General features: G+C 45.4%; 1 protein-coding gene and 1 pseudogene across 1 annotated transcript; one reads left to right on the forward strand and one right to left on the reverse strand.

Annotated features, from left to right (window-relative positions):
* The first annotated feature begins 387 nt into the window (after positions 1–387).
* Positions 388–2,874, forward strand: LOC136483164 (vacuolar protein sorting-associated protein 2 homolog 1-like). The gene is made up of 5 exons (XM_066480248.1): positions 388–678; positions 1,152–1,282; positions 1,948–2,052; positions 2,258–2,518; positions 2,620–2,874. The coding sequence occupies exons 1-5, from the start codon at positions 642–644 to the stop codon at positions 2,758–2,760; spliced, it is 675 nt and encodes a 224-aa protein (XP_066336345.1). The 5' UTR covers positions 388–641; the 3' UTR covers positions 2,761–2,874.
* Positions 2,875–12,349: 9,475 nt separating this feature from the next.
* On the reverse strand, positions 12,350–14,670 carry LOC136481171 (uncharacterized; annotated as a pseudogene).
* Between the last annotated feature and the right edge of the window lie 674 nt (positions 14,671–15,344).

Consider the following 15,344-nt stretch of genomic DNA (forward strand, 5'->3'; position numbering starts at 1 on the left):
TTATTGGGTAGTCAATTTAGATTTTTTCAAATAATTTTGATTCGTATATTTGAATGTTTGTCATTTGTATGAACTCTTAATATTATTATTTGAATTTATGCTGGATTAAACAGGTGGAATACATAAAGAAGGAGAGAAAAGAGGACTATTGCTGAAATTGAATCTAGAAATTTTGGCTGTTAAACTAGAAGTAAAGCCCTAAATTTAAAAAGTAGACCTGTAGATGATATCATTTACTTCCTTCTATATCTAGATACATAGCAAAATAGATATATAAAAAAATCAAAGCGACTTAATTTATAACCGAGCGACCGTATTGGTGGGAAAATCTGCGTTGACCAAGACAGATGAACATCCGGTCGCGATCCCCACAACCGGAACAACGCGTCGCCGCTGCCGCTGGCCAAACCGCGTTTACGGCAAAACGAACGCAACAGCAGCGAAAGCTTTTTCTTTCCTTCCTTCGCATCGAATCAAACCCCCATCCATCCCCAGAAAGAGACCCCCTCAAATCCCCAATCCCACGCGCAGCGCAGAGGAGGAAGCAAGGATTCTTCAGCGGCTCGCCGGCCCCGAATCGCAGCCGCCGCCCGGATCCAAGGAAACCAGTCGTCGTCTTGCTCCCCCACCCGCCCGCCGCCATGAGCTTCATCTTCGGCAAGAAGAAGACCCCAGCCGGTACCCCTCCCCGCCTCTTCTCCTTGTTCTAGCTTGCGGTTCGTTCGATTCCAGTCACTCCCCGATCCTCCCCTCTTCCCGATGGGCAGCCCCGGGAGAAATTGGGCGTCTTTGTGGTCGCTCTTGGTCCCCGATGGAGAAATTCCTCGCCTTTCTCGGTTTCCCCGATCGAGAAATCACATACACTGCTGCTGATCTCGCTCGGGTTTCTTCCACCCATGTTATTCCCGGAAACGTCGCAATCATATTACTGTAGTTTTCTCAGTTTTATCCACACTCCTAGGAAACCCCAAGATTTTCGAATTTTAGGCAGTAACATTACTCTGCTCTAGTTTGGAAACAATTACTGCTTTGCTCCCCCAATGGACCTGTTGTATTGCTGCTGTTGCCCATTCACATTGGGCATGTCCTGCAGTTGGTTTAATTTGATCCTCAGGATATCCGTTTACATTTCCTCGGTTGGTTGGCGACAGAGTTGCTGCGGGAGAACAAGCGAATGCTGGATAAGTCCATCAGAGAGATTGAGAGGGAGAGGCAGGGCCTGCAGGCCCAGGAGAAGAAGCTCATCAATGAGATCAAGAAGGTGGCCAAGCAGGGACAGATGGTATGTGCGAAATAATGTTGAAGCATTTCCTCTCTTGTTGATCCGATTTGATGCCATTTTCGTTGAGGATGGTAGTTAATTTAGCACCCTGCATTTGTTAACTGCGGTTTAGCTCTAGCTTGGAAGCTTTAAGTTTAAGGTGATATGGAAAAGAACATGCCCTGTCATATCTTAATACTGCAGCAACTAAGGTCATATGGATATCATTCTTCCCTGGGTAGCTTATTGCCAGGGTTTTATCTTGTATTTCTGCCTTAATTAATGATTTTAGTATTGCTCTGACCAATTTATGGAAATTTGGGGAAATATGGCACTGTATTGTATCTGACGCTTAGTGTGTTGGGGGGTTATTATTTGTCTTAATGTGCGATTTTAGGCACGAATTCAATCATGCTCAAACTGTCTAGTTCAGTGTAAAGGCAGTTGGTTATACCTCATAGGATAAGCTGGCTGATTTGGTTTGTTCAAACTTGTGTGTGTTTTTTTGTTCAATGGATGTAAGGTATGCTCTGTTTTCTGGCTGCAATTGCTCTTAGTTCAGGTTTGGACTTGGACATGTATTATTTATTTTGCTTTACATGTTGAAAAGAACATGCTGTTTTTTTGGCTGGAACTGCTTTGCATGGTCATGTAAAATATTTTGATATGTTGTAAATTGTTCACAGGGAGCTGTAAAAATTATGGCAAAGGACCTTATCCGCACAAGACACCAGATTACGAAATTTTATGCCCTCAAGTCTCAGCTTCAAGGCGTATCTCTTCGTATTCAGGTAACTATACACCTTTAAGAATTATATTTATTTTGGACACTTAGTCAGATAACTTTGTGCAAATTGTGATGAGATTGATGATTACAAACTTAGTTGACTCAATCTTTCCTAGCAAGGTTCACTGTACTGTAAAATTTTTTGATGTTCCTTTAATCATGAGAGCCCTCTCTAAAAATCTTGTATTGACTGGTGCCCAATTTTTTAGACTCTGAAATCAACACAAGCAATGGGTGAAGCCATGAAGGGTGTGACAAAAGCCATGGGGCAAATGAACAGACAGATGAATTTGCCTGCCCTGCAGAAGATAATGCGGGAGTTTGAGATGCAAAATGAGAAGATGGAGATGGTTAGTGAAGTGATGAACGATGCCATTGATGATGCCTTGGACGGTGACGAGGAGGAGGAAGAAACAGAGGAGCTAGTCAACCAAGTCCTTGACGAAATTGGCATTGATGTCAACTCAGAGGTAAAAACATCGACGCATTCTTCTGTTGATCCTGATGTAGAATACGCTGCCTTGTAGATGGATGATACTGATATGCAATGTTGATTCTTCTCTATACCCAGCTTGTCAAGGCTCCTGCGACTGCTGTTGCTAAGCCCGTCACAGCTGGGAAAGTTGCTGCTCAAGCTGAAGCCGCAGGTGGGCCAGATGGTGGCATAGATGACGACCTGCAGGCACGGCTCGATAACCTCAGGAAGATGTGATCACTGGAGCCTAACAAAACATATCCACACGCTTTGTTTGTAGTTTTGTACCATAAACATATAGCCATACTATTGCAAATTCTTTTTCGTATCTGAGTTGCAGAGTGTTTGGCATTGTCCATTGTACATATAATATATCTAGCACCATGCACTAGGCTGTGCGTTCTCTTCCAAAGTTCCAATGCCATCGAGTGCATTTTGGTCGTGATTCAGATGCTGTTGTGAAGGTTGGCTCTACAGATAGTATACTGACTAATGACAATGCTGTGCTCGACTTACATGGGGAGCGATGAATTTGGATTGAATTTTCCAAATTCATTGCCAAAGCTTACATTCTGATGTCATGTGCAATGGTGTTCTGGAAGCCTTATTGGGACGTGCAGATAATGGGGAAGCGGCTAAGTAGCAACTACTTTCCACTGACCGTAATCTACGCTTTGGCAACACAGAGGAGACATAGTTTGGATGACGTGGTTTCCAGAAACTGTTTTTGCCTTGGTCTCTAAAGGGAGAGCTAACAGGTGGACAATTTTTGAAGTCCTCACCGATAATGTTTGCGGCTACCACTGTGGGAGTCATTTCTGAGCTTCTTGACCTTCGGAATACACTCAGAGTACACTTACAGCCTGGAGTCAAGGATTCCCATAGTTGGAGATTCTCCTCGAATGGTGTTTATTCCGTGCATTCAGCTTATAGGGGCCTCCTTCAGGGCACTGTCCTTTTTCGGCCTTTGGCAAAGAACATGGAAATCTTGGGCTTCAGGTAAATGCAATTTTTTTATGGGGCTGATAGCACAAGATAGGTGCTGAACAGCTGATCGCCTTGCTAAAAGAGGACTGCATTGATGGTAACAAATATGGTTTTGTAATTGTTGATGCTTATTCTCGTTTCACTTGGGTATTCTTTTTGCGTGAAAAGAGTGAAGTCCAAGGAATCTTCAAGAAGTTTACAAAAAGAGCCTAAAATGAGTTTGATGTCAAAATCAAGAGAGTTAAAAGTGACAACGGGACGGAGTTCAAGAACACCAACATTGAAGAGTTTCTTGATGAAGAAGGAATCAAGCATGAGTTTTCGGTTCCATATACTCCACAACAAAATGGTGTTGTGGAGAGAAAGAACCGAACGCTCATAGAAGCCGCAAGAGCAATGTTGGATGAGTACAAGACTCCAACCAACTATTGGGCGAAAGCGGTCAACACGGCATGTCATGCCATCAACCGCTTATATCTTCACAAGAAAAGAGAAAAGACCGCCTACGAACTTCTAACCGGTAAAAAGCCTAAGGTGCACTACTTTAGAGTTTTTGGATCCTAAGTGTTTCATACTTAACAAAAAATCCAAAAGTTCTAAGTTTGCACCAAAGGTTGATGAAGGTTTCATGCTTGGTTATGGTACTAACGAACATGGATATCGTGTTTTCAATAAAACCACCGGTTTGATTGAAATCGTGGTAGACGTGACTTTTGATGAAACCGACGGCTCTCAAAAAGAGCAAGTCAATGTTGAGAATGTAGGTAATGAGGAAGCCCCACATGAAGCAATCAAGAAGCTTGCTATTGGTGAAGTAAAGCCCGTTGAAGAAAAAGATGAAGACCATGTTGTGCATGATGATCTTGATCCAACCATTCATCATGTTTCATCAAATAAACATGGTGAAGCTTCCGCAACAAGAGATAGTCAAGATGGGAGATCAAAAGAAGCACAAGGTCATTCTCATGAAGATGGTGTCAACAATGAGCGAGCTCAACCACAACTCAACAATGAAGAAAGTAGTGAGGTCAACCCTCCACAAGCTCATGATTGTGATCTTCCAATCGATCATGACCATGATGATGATGATGATGGTCCTATCCAAAGATCAACTCAAGTGCCACATCCTAGAGTGCATCAATCCATTCAACGGGATCATCCTGTTGATAACATATTGGGAAGCATTCGACGAGGGGTAACTACACGTTCCTGTTTAGCAAGTTTTTGTGAATATTACTCGTTTGTTTCTCCTTTGGAACCTCGTAGGGTGGAAGAGGCACTTGATGATCCGGATTGGATGATAGCCATGCAAGAGGAGTTGAATAACTTCACTCGGAATGAAGTCTGGTCCTTGGTGGAAAGACCCAAGCAAAATGTGATTGGAACCAAGTGGGTTTTCCGCAACAAGCAAGATGAGCATGGCATGGTAACAAGGAACAAGGCAAGGTTGGTGGCTCAAGGATTCACTCAAATTGAAGGCTTGGATTTTGGGGAGACCTATGCACCGGTGGCTAGGCTAGAATCAATTCGCATTCTACTTGCCTATGCCGCCCATCATGATTTCAAGTTATATCAAATGGACGTGAAGAGTGCATTTCTCAATGGCCCCCTATCCGAGTTGGTGTATGTAGAGCAACCACCGGGCTTTGAAGACCCCAAGTATCCAAACCACGTCTACAAGCTCGACAAGGCGCTCTATGGGCTCAAACAAGCCCCTAGAGCTTGGTATGATTGTTTAAAGGATTTCCTACTAAAACAAGGTTTTGAGATAGGAAAGGCCGATGCTACTTTATTTACTCGCAAAGTCAATAATGATATCTTTGTTTGCCAAATATATGTCGATGATATAATATTTGGTAGTACTAATGTGGCTTTTTGTGAGGAATTTAGTAGGATTATGACAAATAGGTTCGAGATGTCCATGATGGGAGAGTTGAAGTTCTTTCTTGGATTTCAAATCAAGCAACTCAAGGATGGCACATTCATAAGTCAAACCAAGTACACCAATGACATGTTGAACAAGTTTAACTTGGACAAGGCCAAGCCCATCAAGACACCCATGCCAACTAATGGACATCTTGATCTTGATCAAGGAGGAAAGGACGTTGATCAAAAGGTATATCGCTCCATGATTGGATCACTCCTTTACCTTTGTGCATCTAGGCCCGATATTATGCTTAGCGTGTGCATGTGTGCAAGATTTCAAGCTAATCCGAAAGAATGTCATTTGATGGCCGTTAAGAGAATTTTTCGGTATTTAGTGCACACTCCTAATCTTGGCTTGTGGTATCCTAAGGGCTCCACTTTTGAGTTACTTGGCTATTCTGATTCGGATTACGCCGGTTGCAAAGTAACCCGAAAGAGTACTACCGGGACTTGCCAATTTATTGGTCGGTCCTTGGTGTCTTGGAGCTCTAAGAAGCAAAATTCTGTTGCTTTGTCCACCGCCAAAGCCGAGTATGTGGCGGCCGGCGCTTGTTGTGCCCAACTACTTTGGATGAAGCAAACACTAAAGGACTTTGGATGTGAGTTAACCAAGATTCCACTTTTGTGTGACAACGAGAGTGCCATTAAGTTGGCAAACAACCCCGTAAACCACTCTCGAACAAAGCACATAGACATCCGGCATCATTTCTTGAGAGACCATGAAGCCAAATGAGATATCGCCATTCATCATGTGAGCACCGAAAAACAATTAGCCGATATCTGCACAAAGCCCCTAGATGAGTCAATATTTTGTGCTTTGAGGAGTGAACTAAATATCATTGATTCTCGTAACATGGCTTGATCCCTTGCACACACATTTTGTTTGATTTAGTTAGGAGCAAAGAATTGAGAAAACATTGTGTGCCACTTTCAAAATCTATTTTGTAATTTTCATAAGTGACTATTGTTTTGTGTTGGTTGAATGAAATCTAGTCACCTATGAAAACATTAGTGTCCATCATATTTTTGCCCCACATGGTAGAGCGAGTGCAGGTTATAGTGTTTTTCTGTTTCCCTGCGTCGGAAGTCCCAACATTCGTCGGAAGTCCCGACGGCCGGAAGTCCCGGCTCTCGTCGGAACTCCCGACCGCCGGAAGTCCCGGCGTACGCCGGGAGTTCCGACGCAGATCTGACCGCGCGGCGTCAGTTGCTCGGCCCATTATTTATCCGGCCTATTTTTTACTGCGGTTATTCCTTCCCCTTCCCTCCCATCGCCCCTCCCACGCGCCGCCATCGCCTTTCCACGCCGCCCTCGCTGCTCCTCTGCCGCCGCGTCGGGCCCTGCCGCCACCGCCACATTGCCTCCATTCCCTTATCTTGCGTGCCGGAGGCCTTGCCGGCAGTCCCGTCCACCCGTCCCCGTTCCTCCGTGCGAGCCCTTGCTTTTCTTCGGATCATGGTGGACTTGTGAGTGGTGTGGTGGAGAACCCTTTTGTGGTGGTGATTGTGCCCGTGGATTTGTTCATCGTCGACTGCGTTTTTGTTCTTCTTCGTCTTCTCCGTTCTCGATCCAAGGTACTACCGTGGCGTCAAACCCTAACGTCAATGTACCTTGTGTTTTGACTCCATTCTTCTTCTCTCTCTACTCCTCTATCTTCCTTGCTTGAATGAGTGCTGGGATATGAATGGGATGGTCACCGTGTGCGCCAGAAGTCTTGGTGACCATCGGGAGTTCCGCCTGTCGGAAGTCCCGACGTAAGCCGGAACTCCCGACTATCGGAAGTCCCGACTTTGGCCGGGACTCCCGACCCTATGGTGACCACTCCATTCCTATTTCTTCACTTCTCGCTATTCGTTCACCTCTCCTTGTATTGTTTCTTAGTTCCACTTTGTGTTCTACGTAGTCATGGAAGGTGGTAGCAGTCCCTCGCGCCATCGGGAAAAGCGTTCCAAGAAGACTCAAGATCGTGCCGTTGTTCCCAAGCTGCCTGGCCACACCAAGGCGTCTTACTAGTGTGGTGGTGCTGGTGGTTCCTGTGGCCGTGGCGACCAGGGGTCATTGGTTGCCGCTCCTCCTCCTACTCCTGCCCCTATTGGGGCTGAGTCGATGGTTGATGAAGAAGAGGAAGCGCTGGACCGTGCCGGACGCACCCTTGCTGTTCCACCGCTTCGCACCCCGCCTCGAGGTCCGCCGAGGACATTTCAGCTTGTTCCATTCACCGGTGTGTCGTCGATCATGAGGGAGCCCTCCATGGCTCCGAATCTGACTAGTGGATGGACTCCTCCCCTTCCAGTGGATTATCGTCACCGAGTCAAGGACATCCGGTACAACAGAGGAAGGAACCTGTATGCAGAGGATGAGAAAGATCTCCGCCTTGAGTATCGTTTCTGGCACCCCTTCCATTATGATTTCTATGATTCCATTCTTTATCGGAAGTTTTTGAAGAAGGAGCCACCGGTCCTTCAGATGAAGTGCATTGATGCATATTCTCTTGGCAAGTACAAGGAACCCGAGCTGGAGCAGATGGTTTGGGATATATAATCAATGGGGCTGTCCTACCTGCTAGAGTTTCGGAAGAATTGGAACAACGAGCTGATTTGTCAGTTTTATGCTTCTTATCATCATGAGAGAGACCAGACCGGTGCTGTGGACATTATTCACTGGACCACTGAAGGCAAGCACTATAAGGTGGACTTCGTCAATTTCGCTCGCCTTCTAGGTTTGGGTCACAGCGACCGGAATGCCAATGAGTTGACTGAGTATGAGGATCTTGCTTTGGAGGAATATCAACACATGTATCTTGAGGGCCACAGAGCTGATGGACAGACCGCATTTCTAAAGCCATACTATTATGTTCTGAACAACATCTTGAGACAGCTCTTGTATCCCAAGGTCGGTGACTCCACCTTCCTTCGAGATGATTCACAGAAGGTGCTTCAGCGATTTGGAGATGAGTTCCAGAAATTTTCCATCAGCAGATACATTTGGAACAAGATCCATGATGCTACTGAGGATCCGGTAAAGCATCTTCCCTATGCACCGTACATCATGCATATCATAGAGCATGTATCCGGCATCCGTTTTCCCTATGACTCTGAGCATAAGATCCTCAAGATATCCAACAAGACCTCTATCATTGCTGCTAGAGAACTAAAAGAACAAGCTGAGGCAGCCCAAGCTAGAGGGAAAGGTCCTTCGAGTTCTCGCTCTCGCCGTGGTGCTGCCACCACTGATGCTGCTGCTCGCTCATCTAGTGACGTGCCCCTTTCTTCGTCCTCCTCCGGAAAGAAGCCCAACAAGTTCAAGTTTTTAATGACTTACATGTTTGGACAGTGTTGTGCTAGTGCTCAGCGTGAGCACGACATGCAAGAGAGGCTATATCGGTTGGAACAGCAAGCAGGCATTGTATCTTCTCCTCCGCCGCCATTTGTGCCTCCTCATGATCCGTTGGCTTTATATGATGAGGCTTGTGCGGCGTACGAAGATGATGCTTCTTCTCGCCCGCATGGCAAGGGGAAAGCAACTGAAGAGGATGAGGAATATCAAGAGGAAGAAGATGATGAAGACGACGACGATGGTGAGGAAGGTGACCAAGGCGAAGATGATGACTACGACGATGAGTAGTTGGTTTCTCATGCGGCCTACCCCTTTTGGCACTTGTTGACAAAGGGGGAGTGTTAGGCTTTGATTTATTGTAATAAGTTAGTTGGTCTTTATGTTTTGGAACTTTAAAACCATTAGCGTGTATGAACTATGTCGTGTGGTGGCAACCTTGTGATGGGCAATTATCTATATGTGTTTGATGGAGGTTTGTAGGACAAAGTTATGGTCAACTATTTATCTTATTAGCTTCTACTTGTCTCTACTTATGATGGTGAATGCATTTTGGATGGCCATGTGTTGCTTTCAATTCTATTTTGAAATCTTGGCCATCATATTTTCTTTTACTTGTTGTGTGAAATAACATGTCATATTGCATTCCTTTTTCACACATATCTATCTGTTTACACACACTTGTTGCACCCCACGGATTGCAAAATTTAGGGGGAGCCTTTGTCTGGATGTATGCAAATCATGTATAGATGGCTAAAATCGAAATTCAAATTCATGCATACATCAAGGGGGAGCTCTTAATAAATTTTGGGGTTCAAAAAGCTTTAGATTCTTTCATTCCTATAAAAGCCTAAGTTGGTTGTCATCAATTACCAAAAAGAGGGAGATTGAAAGTGCATTTGCCCCCTATGTGGATTTTGGTGTATTGATGACATCCAAATTAGGGACTAATGTGATCTTAATGAGATATGTTGCAGCTATTAGTCCCATGAAAGATTCAAAGAGTTGATAAATATGAAATGCTATCCCTCAATTCTTGAAGTTGTAAAGGCGGACGAACTCAAAACAATCTCCAAAGGTTTTAATTTTGTTTTTGAGTTTAGGATCCGCCGCACTATAAAGAGGGATGCAAGTTTAGTTGGTCTGAGGAAGATAGAGTGCTCAAGCATTTAAATAAAATCGAAAGAGAGTCACTCTAACACTTCACGAGCACATAGAATAATTTTCTGTGACTTTCAGTGTCGAAAGTCCCGACGTAAGTCGGAACTCCCGACAGTCGGAAGTCCCGACCTAAGCCAGGAGTCCCGGCACATGTGCTTCTGACTGCTCGCTGTCTGTGCACGTCGAAAGTCCTGACGTTCTCCGGGAGTTCCGACCATCGGAAGTCCCGACGTTCGCCGGGAGTTCCGACACTAACCTGACCCAAGCAGGGAGTCCCGGCATCTGCAGTGCTGGCTATTTGGTTTACTGCGCATGTCGAAAGTCCCGACGTTCGTCGGAAGTCCCGACGTTCGTTGGAACTTCCGACCGTCGGCAGTCCCGACGTTTGCCGGGAGTTCCGACACTGACTTGCACACGCTGACTTCCGACTCTTTGTGTACAGTGTTTTCTGTTAACGTCGGAAGTCCCGAGATCTGCGTCGAGACTTCCGACGTAGATCTGAACGGTTGGATTTTCACTTGGAGTATAAATACTCCTCTCTTCACTTCTAACCGTTACGGACTCATTTCACAGTTGACTCACTTCGTGCTGAACAGCTCCCAAGCAACAAAAGCACCCCTCTCCTTCCTCCTTTGCTCCAATCTTCGATTCCCTTAGTTTTTTAGTGAAAGGAGAGTGGATTAAGTGAGAGCATCACTTTGAAAAGCTTGAGCACTTGATTTCTTCGTCAAGCCGGTTGTCTTTGCGTCTATTACTCTTGGGGCTTTGCCCCTAGCTGGCTAGGCGTTGCCCAAGAGCTTCCATCTTGTGGAAGAGCCTTGGGAAGTTTGTATCACCCTTCGATTTCTTAGTGGAAAGCTAAAGTGACCTTTGTGGTCGCTTTGAGAGAGGCAAGGAGGTGGAAAAGACTTCGACCTTAGTGGTCACCTCAACAACGAGGACGTAGGAGCTCCTTTGTGGGGTTGCCGAACCTCGGGATAAATCCTTGTGTCCCGCGTGCTTGTTGTTGTTGTGATTGCTTGAGATTACTTGTATGTGTTTGTCTTTTTGTCTCCAAAATCTCTATTTTAGGGTTTGGACTCGATCTACGGTTTGGAGGCATTACGGCATCAAGGGAGTGACCCAACATCTTCACCAAACCACTAGGAAGTGAGGTTATAAGATTATTTATCAACAAAGTTAAATTTGGCACTGCTTTTGTAGTTCACTTAGGCGTCGGGACTGCTGACGTTTGCGTTGGAACTTCTGACAATGTCGGAAGTTCTGACCCAAACGTCAGGACTTTCGACAGTGGCTGACAGATTTGAACTTAGTATTTGCAGTAAATTTTTAGATATGCCTATTCACCCACCCTCTAGGCATTGTTAGATCCTTTCAACAACTCCATCATGACTTATCTTCTTCTACGATTGTGCTGAAACTTAATGACAATACACATTTATTTATACCAGATTATAACAAATATTCCATGACAATACACGGTGCAAATTATTGTGCTTGCTGTTCATTTAAACTATGAGACTGCACACAACATGTAAATTTGAAGTCTGGTATCTGTTTTGAAGCTAACTGACTTGAGCTTCTGGTAGTTACAGTTCATACTTTGATTCATATATGCCTACCAATACAAGGGCTCATGATGACGAATATGCCAAGTCATTCAAGTTTCTGCACACAGGAAGGAGCCAACAAAATGTTGCAGGAATCTCCCAGGTCATGGAAGCGTTTAGCAAGAGATGTGAATTGAGAAAAACAAGACAAGGCTGGATACTTGCATTGTTATTGGCTATCCTCAGGTCCAGAAACTCAACATCAATCGTAAAACGCCCATGCGACATTGCATCAACTTGCCAGACAAAGTCATCGATGGTACGCAGAAGATGCTCGTGCACTGCCACAGGAAAAGGATAAAACAATAACATTTATCAGGAGAGATCAGTGAAGCCATCACAGCAACATCAAGACAATGGCAGGCACAGATGCATTGGGAAGGAGGGAGGGAGGGAGAGATTGACCATATTTCAGCACCAATCCCATGTTGAGGGAAGCCTTCTTCTACGGTTACCAATCTATTGGTTTTCCTCACAGATGCATTAATAGCAGCTCTATCCAGCGGTCTGATCGAGCGAAGATTGATTACCTGAACAGAGAATTACTAAAGAATAAGACAACAACAATGGACTCCACGGGAAAAGAGATCTGGTAGCACAAGACTGTAGTGTAGAAGAAATGCAAAAAACAAATTACCTCGGCACTGATACCTTCCTTGGCCAGTATATCGGCGGCCTGAAAAATGACAACATGAGAAATGCAACCAGAACCACCAACTAGAGAACTTCGTTTACTGGATCTTATTCTTGTTTTTTGTGAAAATTGCAATAGAATAAAGCTATAATTTTAAAAAGGGAATGGCTCAAGTTACAGATATTCAGGCAGAGCCAATCCGTACATACAAAAAACAACACCAGTTATTTTGCCTTTTTGCTTCTCCAGAAAACGTCTAACAATTCCTACAGAGTATAAATAAATTCACAAAGAATGAAACAACTATTTACCTATAATATTCATGGAGTAAAAGCATGACTGCACAAAGAACAATTCATCCATAATTTCCATTTTCTGCCAATCACTGATTTGTCCTATACATGGTTGCGAGAAGTGGGAGGGGTGTTGAGAGTTACTTTTTCTTAAGGTTAGTACCACAGCTAACATCAATATTTATAGATAAAATATTTTCATTCATGCATACGATGATAAGAAATATTCTATAGCACAAGTAAAGAGAAAGTAAACAAAGGTAAGAAGAACTTACTTATTGCCACATGAGAAGCTGGTTCACGAGGGTAGTTTTTAGCTTCTGTGTATATACAACCCATTGCGATGCTAATAAAATAAGCAACGAAAAAAATTACTAATAATATCCATAAATCTATAAAGTTCACTATGTGAAACAGGACAACTCAAACATCATTTGTTAAACTAAAATTAGCAATTAGATTTAAGCAATATGATCCTACATGTACCTTTCAAGACCATTCTCAATGAGCAGTTCCAAGCAAGACCGATAGCAGTGACTAAGTGCATTCTCTGCAGCTGTGTGATACTTGACAGCGTATTTGGGGCCCACAGTATGGATGACCTTCGTGCATAATGAATTAATACATGCATCTTAGCATAACTGAGATTACAGACAACCACAGAACAACATGTTGGATATGAGTAAATCTGTGAGTGTTCAATAGCTAGCTGCAGCAAAGTTAGACTTTCACTAAAGCTTCAATTACTGGCCACTGGAGGCTTGCTTGAAGTAACAAGTTATATGGGTTCAACAACACCGCTTGTTATATAAAGTGAATCAGGGTATGGATATGCGGTGTTTGTGAAACACAGGCACAGGGGGTATGCTTTGCTTAATCAGAAACAACCGTCACACCAGTGCTATATCAGAAGATTCCGAAAATAACGCAGGCAAAACAACCCGTATTCTGACTCTATAAGCAGAAACTCTTGTGTTGCCCTCACTGCTCGAAATTTGCAGGAAACATGAAGCTGGGAACTTTGAACCGAGCAACTTATTTACTGTGAAGGGACACAGTTGTCATTGTGGAACCACATAACACATCAATGTTGTAGCTTAGGTGTCCACGGTGTTTAAAGATCTTCAAACACATATATACATTTTCTACATGACCCAACAAGTGAAAATACAAATAACATAGGCCCAGCTTACCTTGCAGGCAGATCGTAGGCATTGGTCATCTTGGCCATCCCAGTTCGGCAACCTCCCTGCAAAAAAATGGTCGACCAGAAAACAGTTGAACAAACTTGCCCCTTCAATTTGCTACAAGCTCTGTCACAAACAGTACCAAGGTGGCGCACTCCTCGGCGAGCCCTGACCCAGCAGCAGCGTGCAGCCCAGGACTACTGTGCGCCTCGTCCAAGCTCTGCACGAAACCCCGGAGCAAAGACATGAGCTTATAGCACCCAAAATTTTTTTGAAACCAATTCCCAGCACTGATGCGAGGAGAGGGGACAGGAATCGAGACCTCGTTAGTGGAACTGACGACGGCGTCGACCTCAAGGTTCCAGGGCTGGCCACGCCAGAGGTAGATCCTGGAGTTGATCTCCTGGTCGACGGGAAAGCGCGAGGCGCCCCCGGCGCGGCCACCCCCACCCGCGCCGTCGTCGACCGTGAGCGGGTCAGAGAAGGAGATGAAGCCGAACGCGGAGGCCGTGTCGGATCCGGCGCCCTCGAGGTGTCCCCCTCCCCAGCATGCACCTCCGTGGTGGACAGGTCCACCAAATCCGGCGAACTCCGGCCGGCCCCGGCAAGGGGATGCGATGCGTCCCCGCCCACGGCTGTCGACTCACCGAGGGGCGAAGGAGGGGCGGTACGCTCTAACTTTCGGTCACCGCCTCCGTGCGCTCATGCGGCCGCTGGACGGATTCGCCGGGCCTCCCTGTGCCTGGGCCCTGGAGCGGCCAGCTGCACGTAGATCTATGCGGTGTTAGCAACAACTCTCCGGCGGGGGTGGACCGATCACCGGTGGGGTGGGGGAATGGAAGGAGGATGGAACCGTAGCGGAGGGAGAGGAAGAGGCGACGACGGCGGAGGGAGAGGAGAGGAAGAGAGGTGGCGATGACGGCGGGGAGGGAGAGGAAGAGGAGAGAGGATGGGGCAGGAGAGAGGAGAGAGGACGGGGCTTGGATAAAGTGCGGACCTAACCTCTTCGGTTCATCGGATTTGATAAATTTTTCGGGTCCGCGCTCGTCCAGCAGCCACGTATTTGTAGGGGCGGTTCGTATCACCAGCCACCCCTACTGTTCCATTTTTAAGGGCGGCTCAATCACCAGCCGCCCCTACAAATAGCAACATCGGAGGTGGCTGGTGAGTAAGCCGCCCCTATAAATCCTACCATTTATAGGGGTGGCTCGTATCATCAGCTGCCCCTGCTGTTCCATTTGTAGGCGGCTGGTCTCGTGGATCCCGAACACGTCACTGTAGGGGCGGCTCTATCACCAGCCGCCCCTAAAAAAATTTTGTCCCATTGCTACAAACTATTTTTCATGAGAGCCGCCAACCATCTATATATGGATGGATTGATGGGGAACGAGCCGAGCCGAGCCGCCGGCAGGCTGCGCAGCTTGATTATTAATTGGGTCTGTCTACTCACCGCTCTGGTGATTTAGGCGAACGTGTCGCCCGGGCGGTTGTAGCCCCTACAATGCTCCGTTCCACGAGAAACAAAAATCGAGTGTTTTTTAATCATCTAACACTTGGCATCCAGATCTAGCGAATCAAAAAAAAATATTAAAGAAACAAAAAACAGCCAGATTATTTCTATGGAAGACAAATTAAAAAATTCAAAAGAGAACCAAATAAAACATACAGAAAATAAAAAGGCAAAAAACA

The sequence above is a fragment of the Miscanthus floridulus genome, chromosome 9 (assembly GCF_019320115.1).
Source record: "Miscanthus floridulus cultivar M001 chromosome 9, ASM1932011v1, whole genome shotgun sequence".
NCBI classification, from domain to species: domain Eukaryota; kingdom Viridiplantae; phylum Streptophyta; class Magnoliopsida; order Poales; family Poaceae; genus Miscanthus; species Miscanthus floridulus.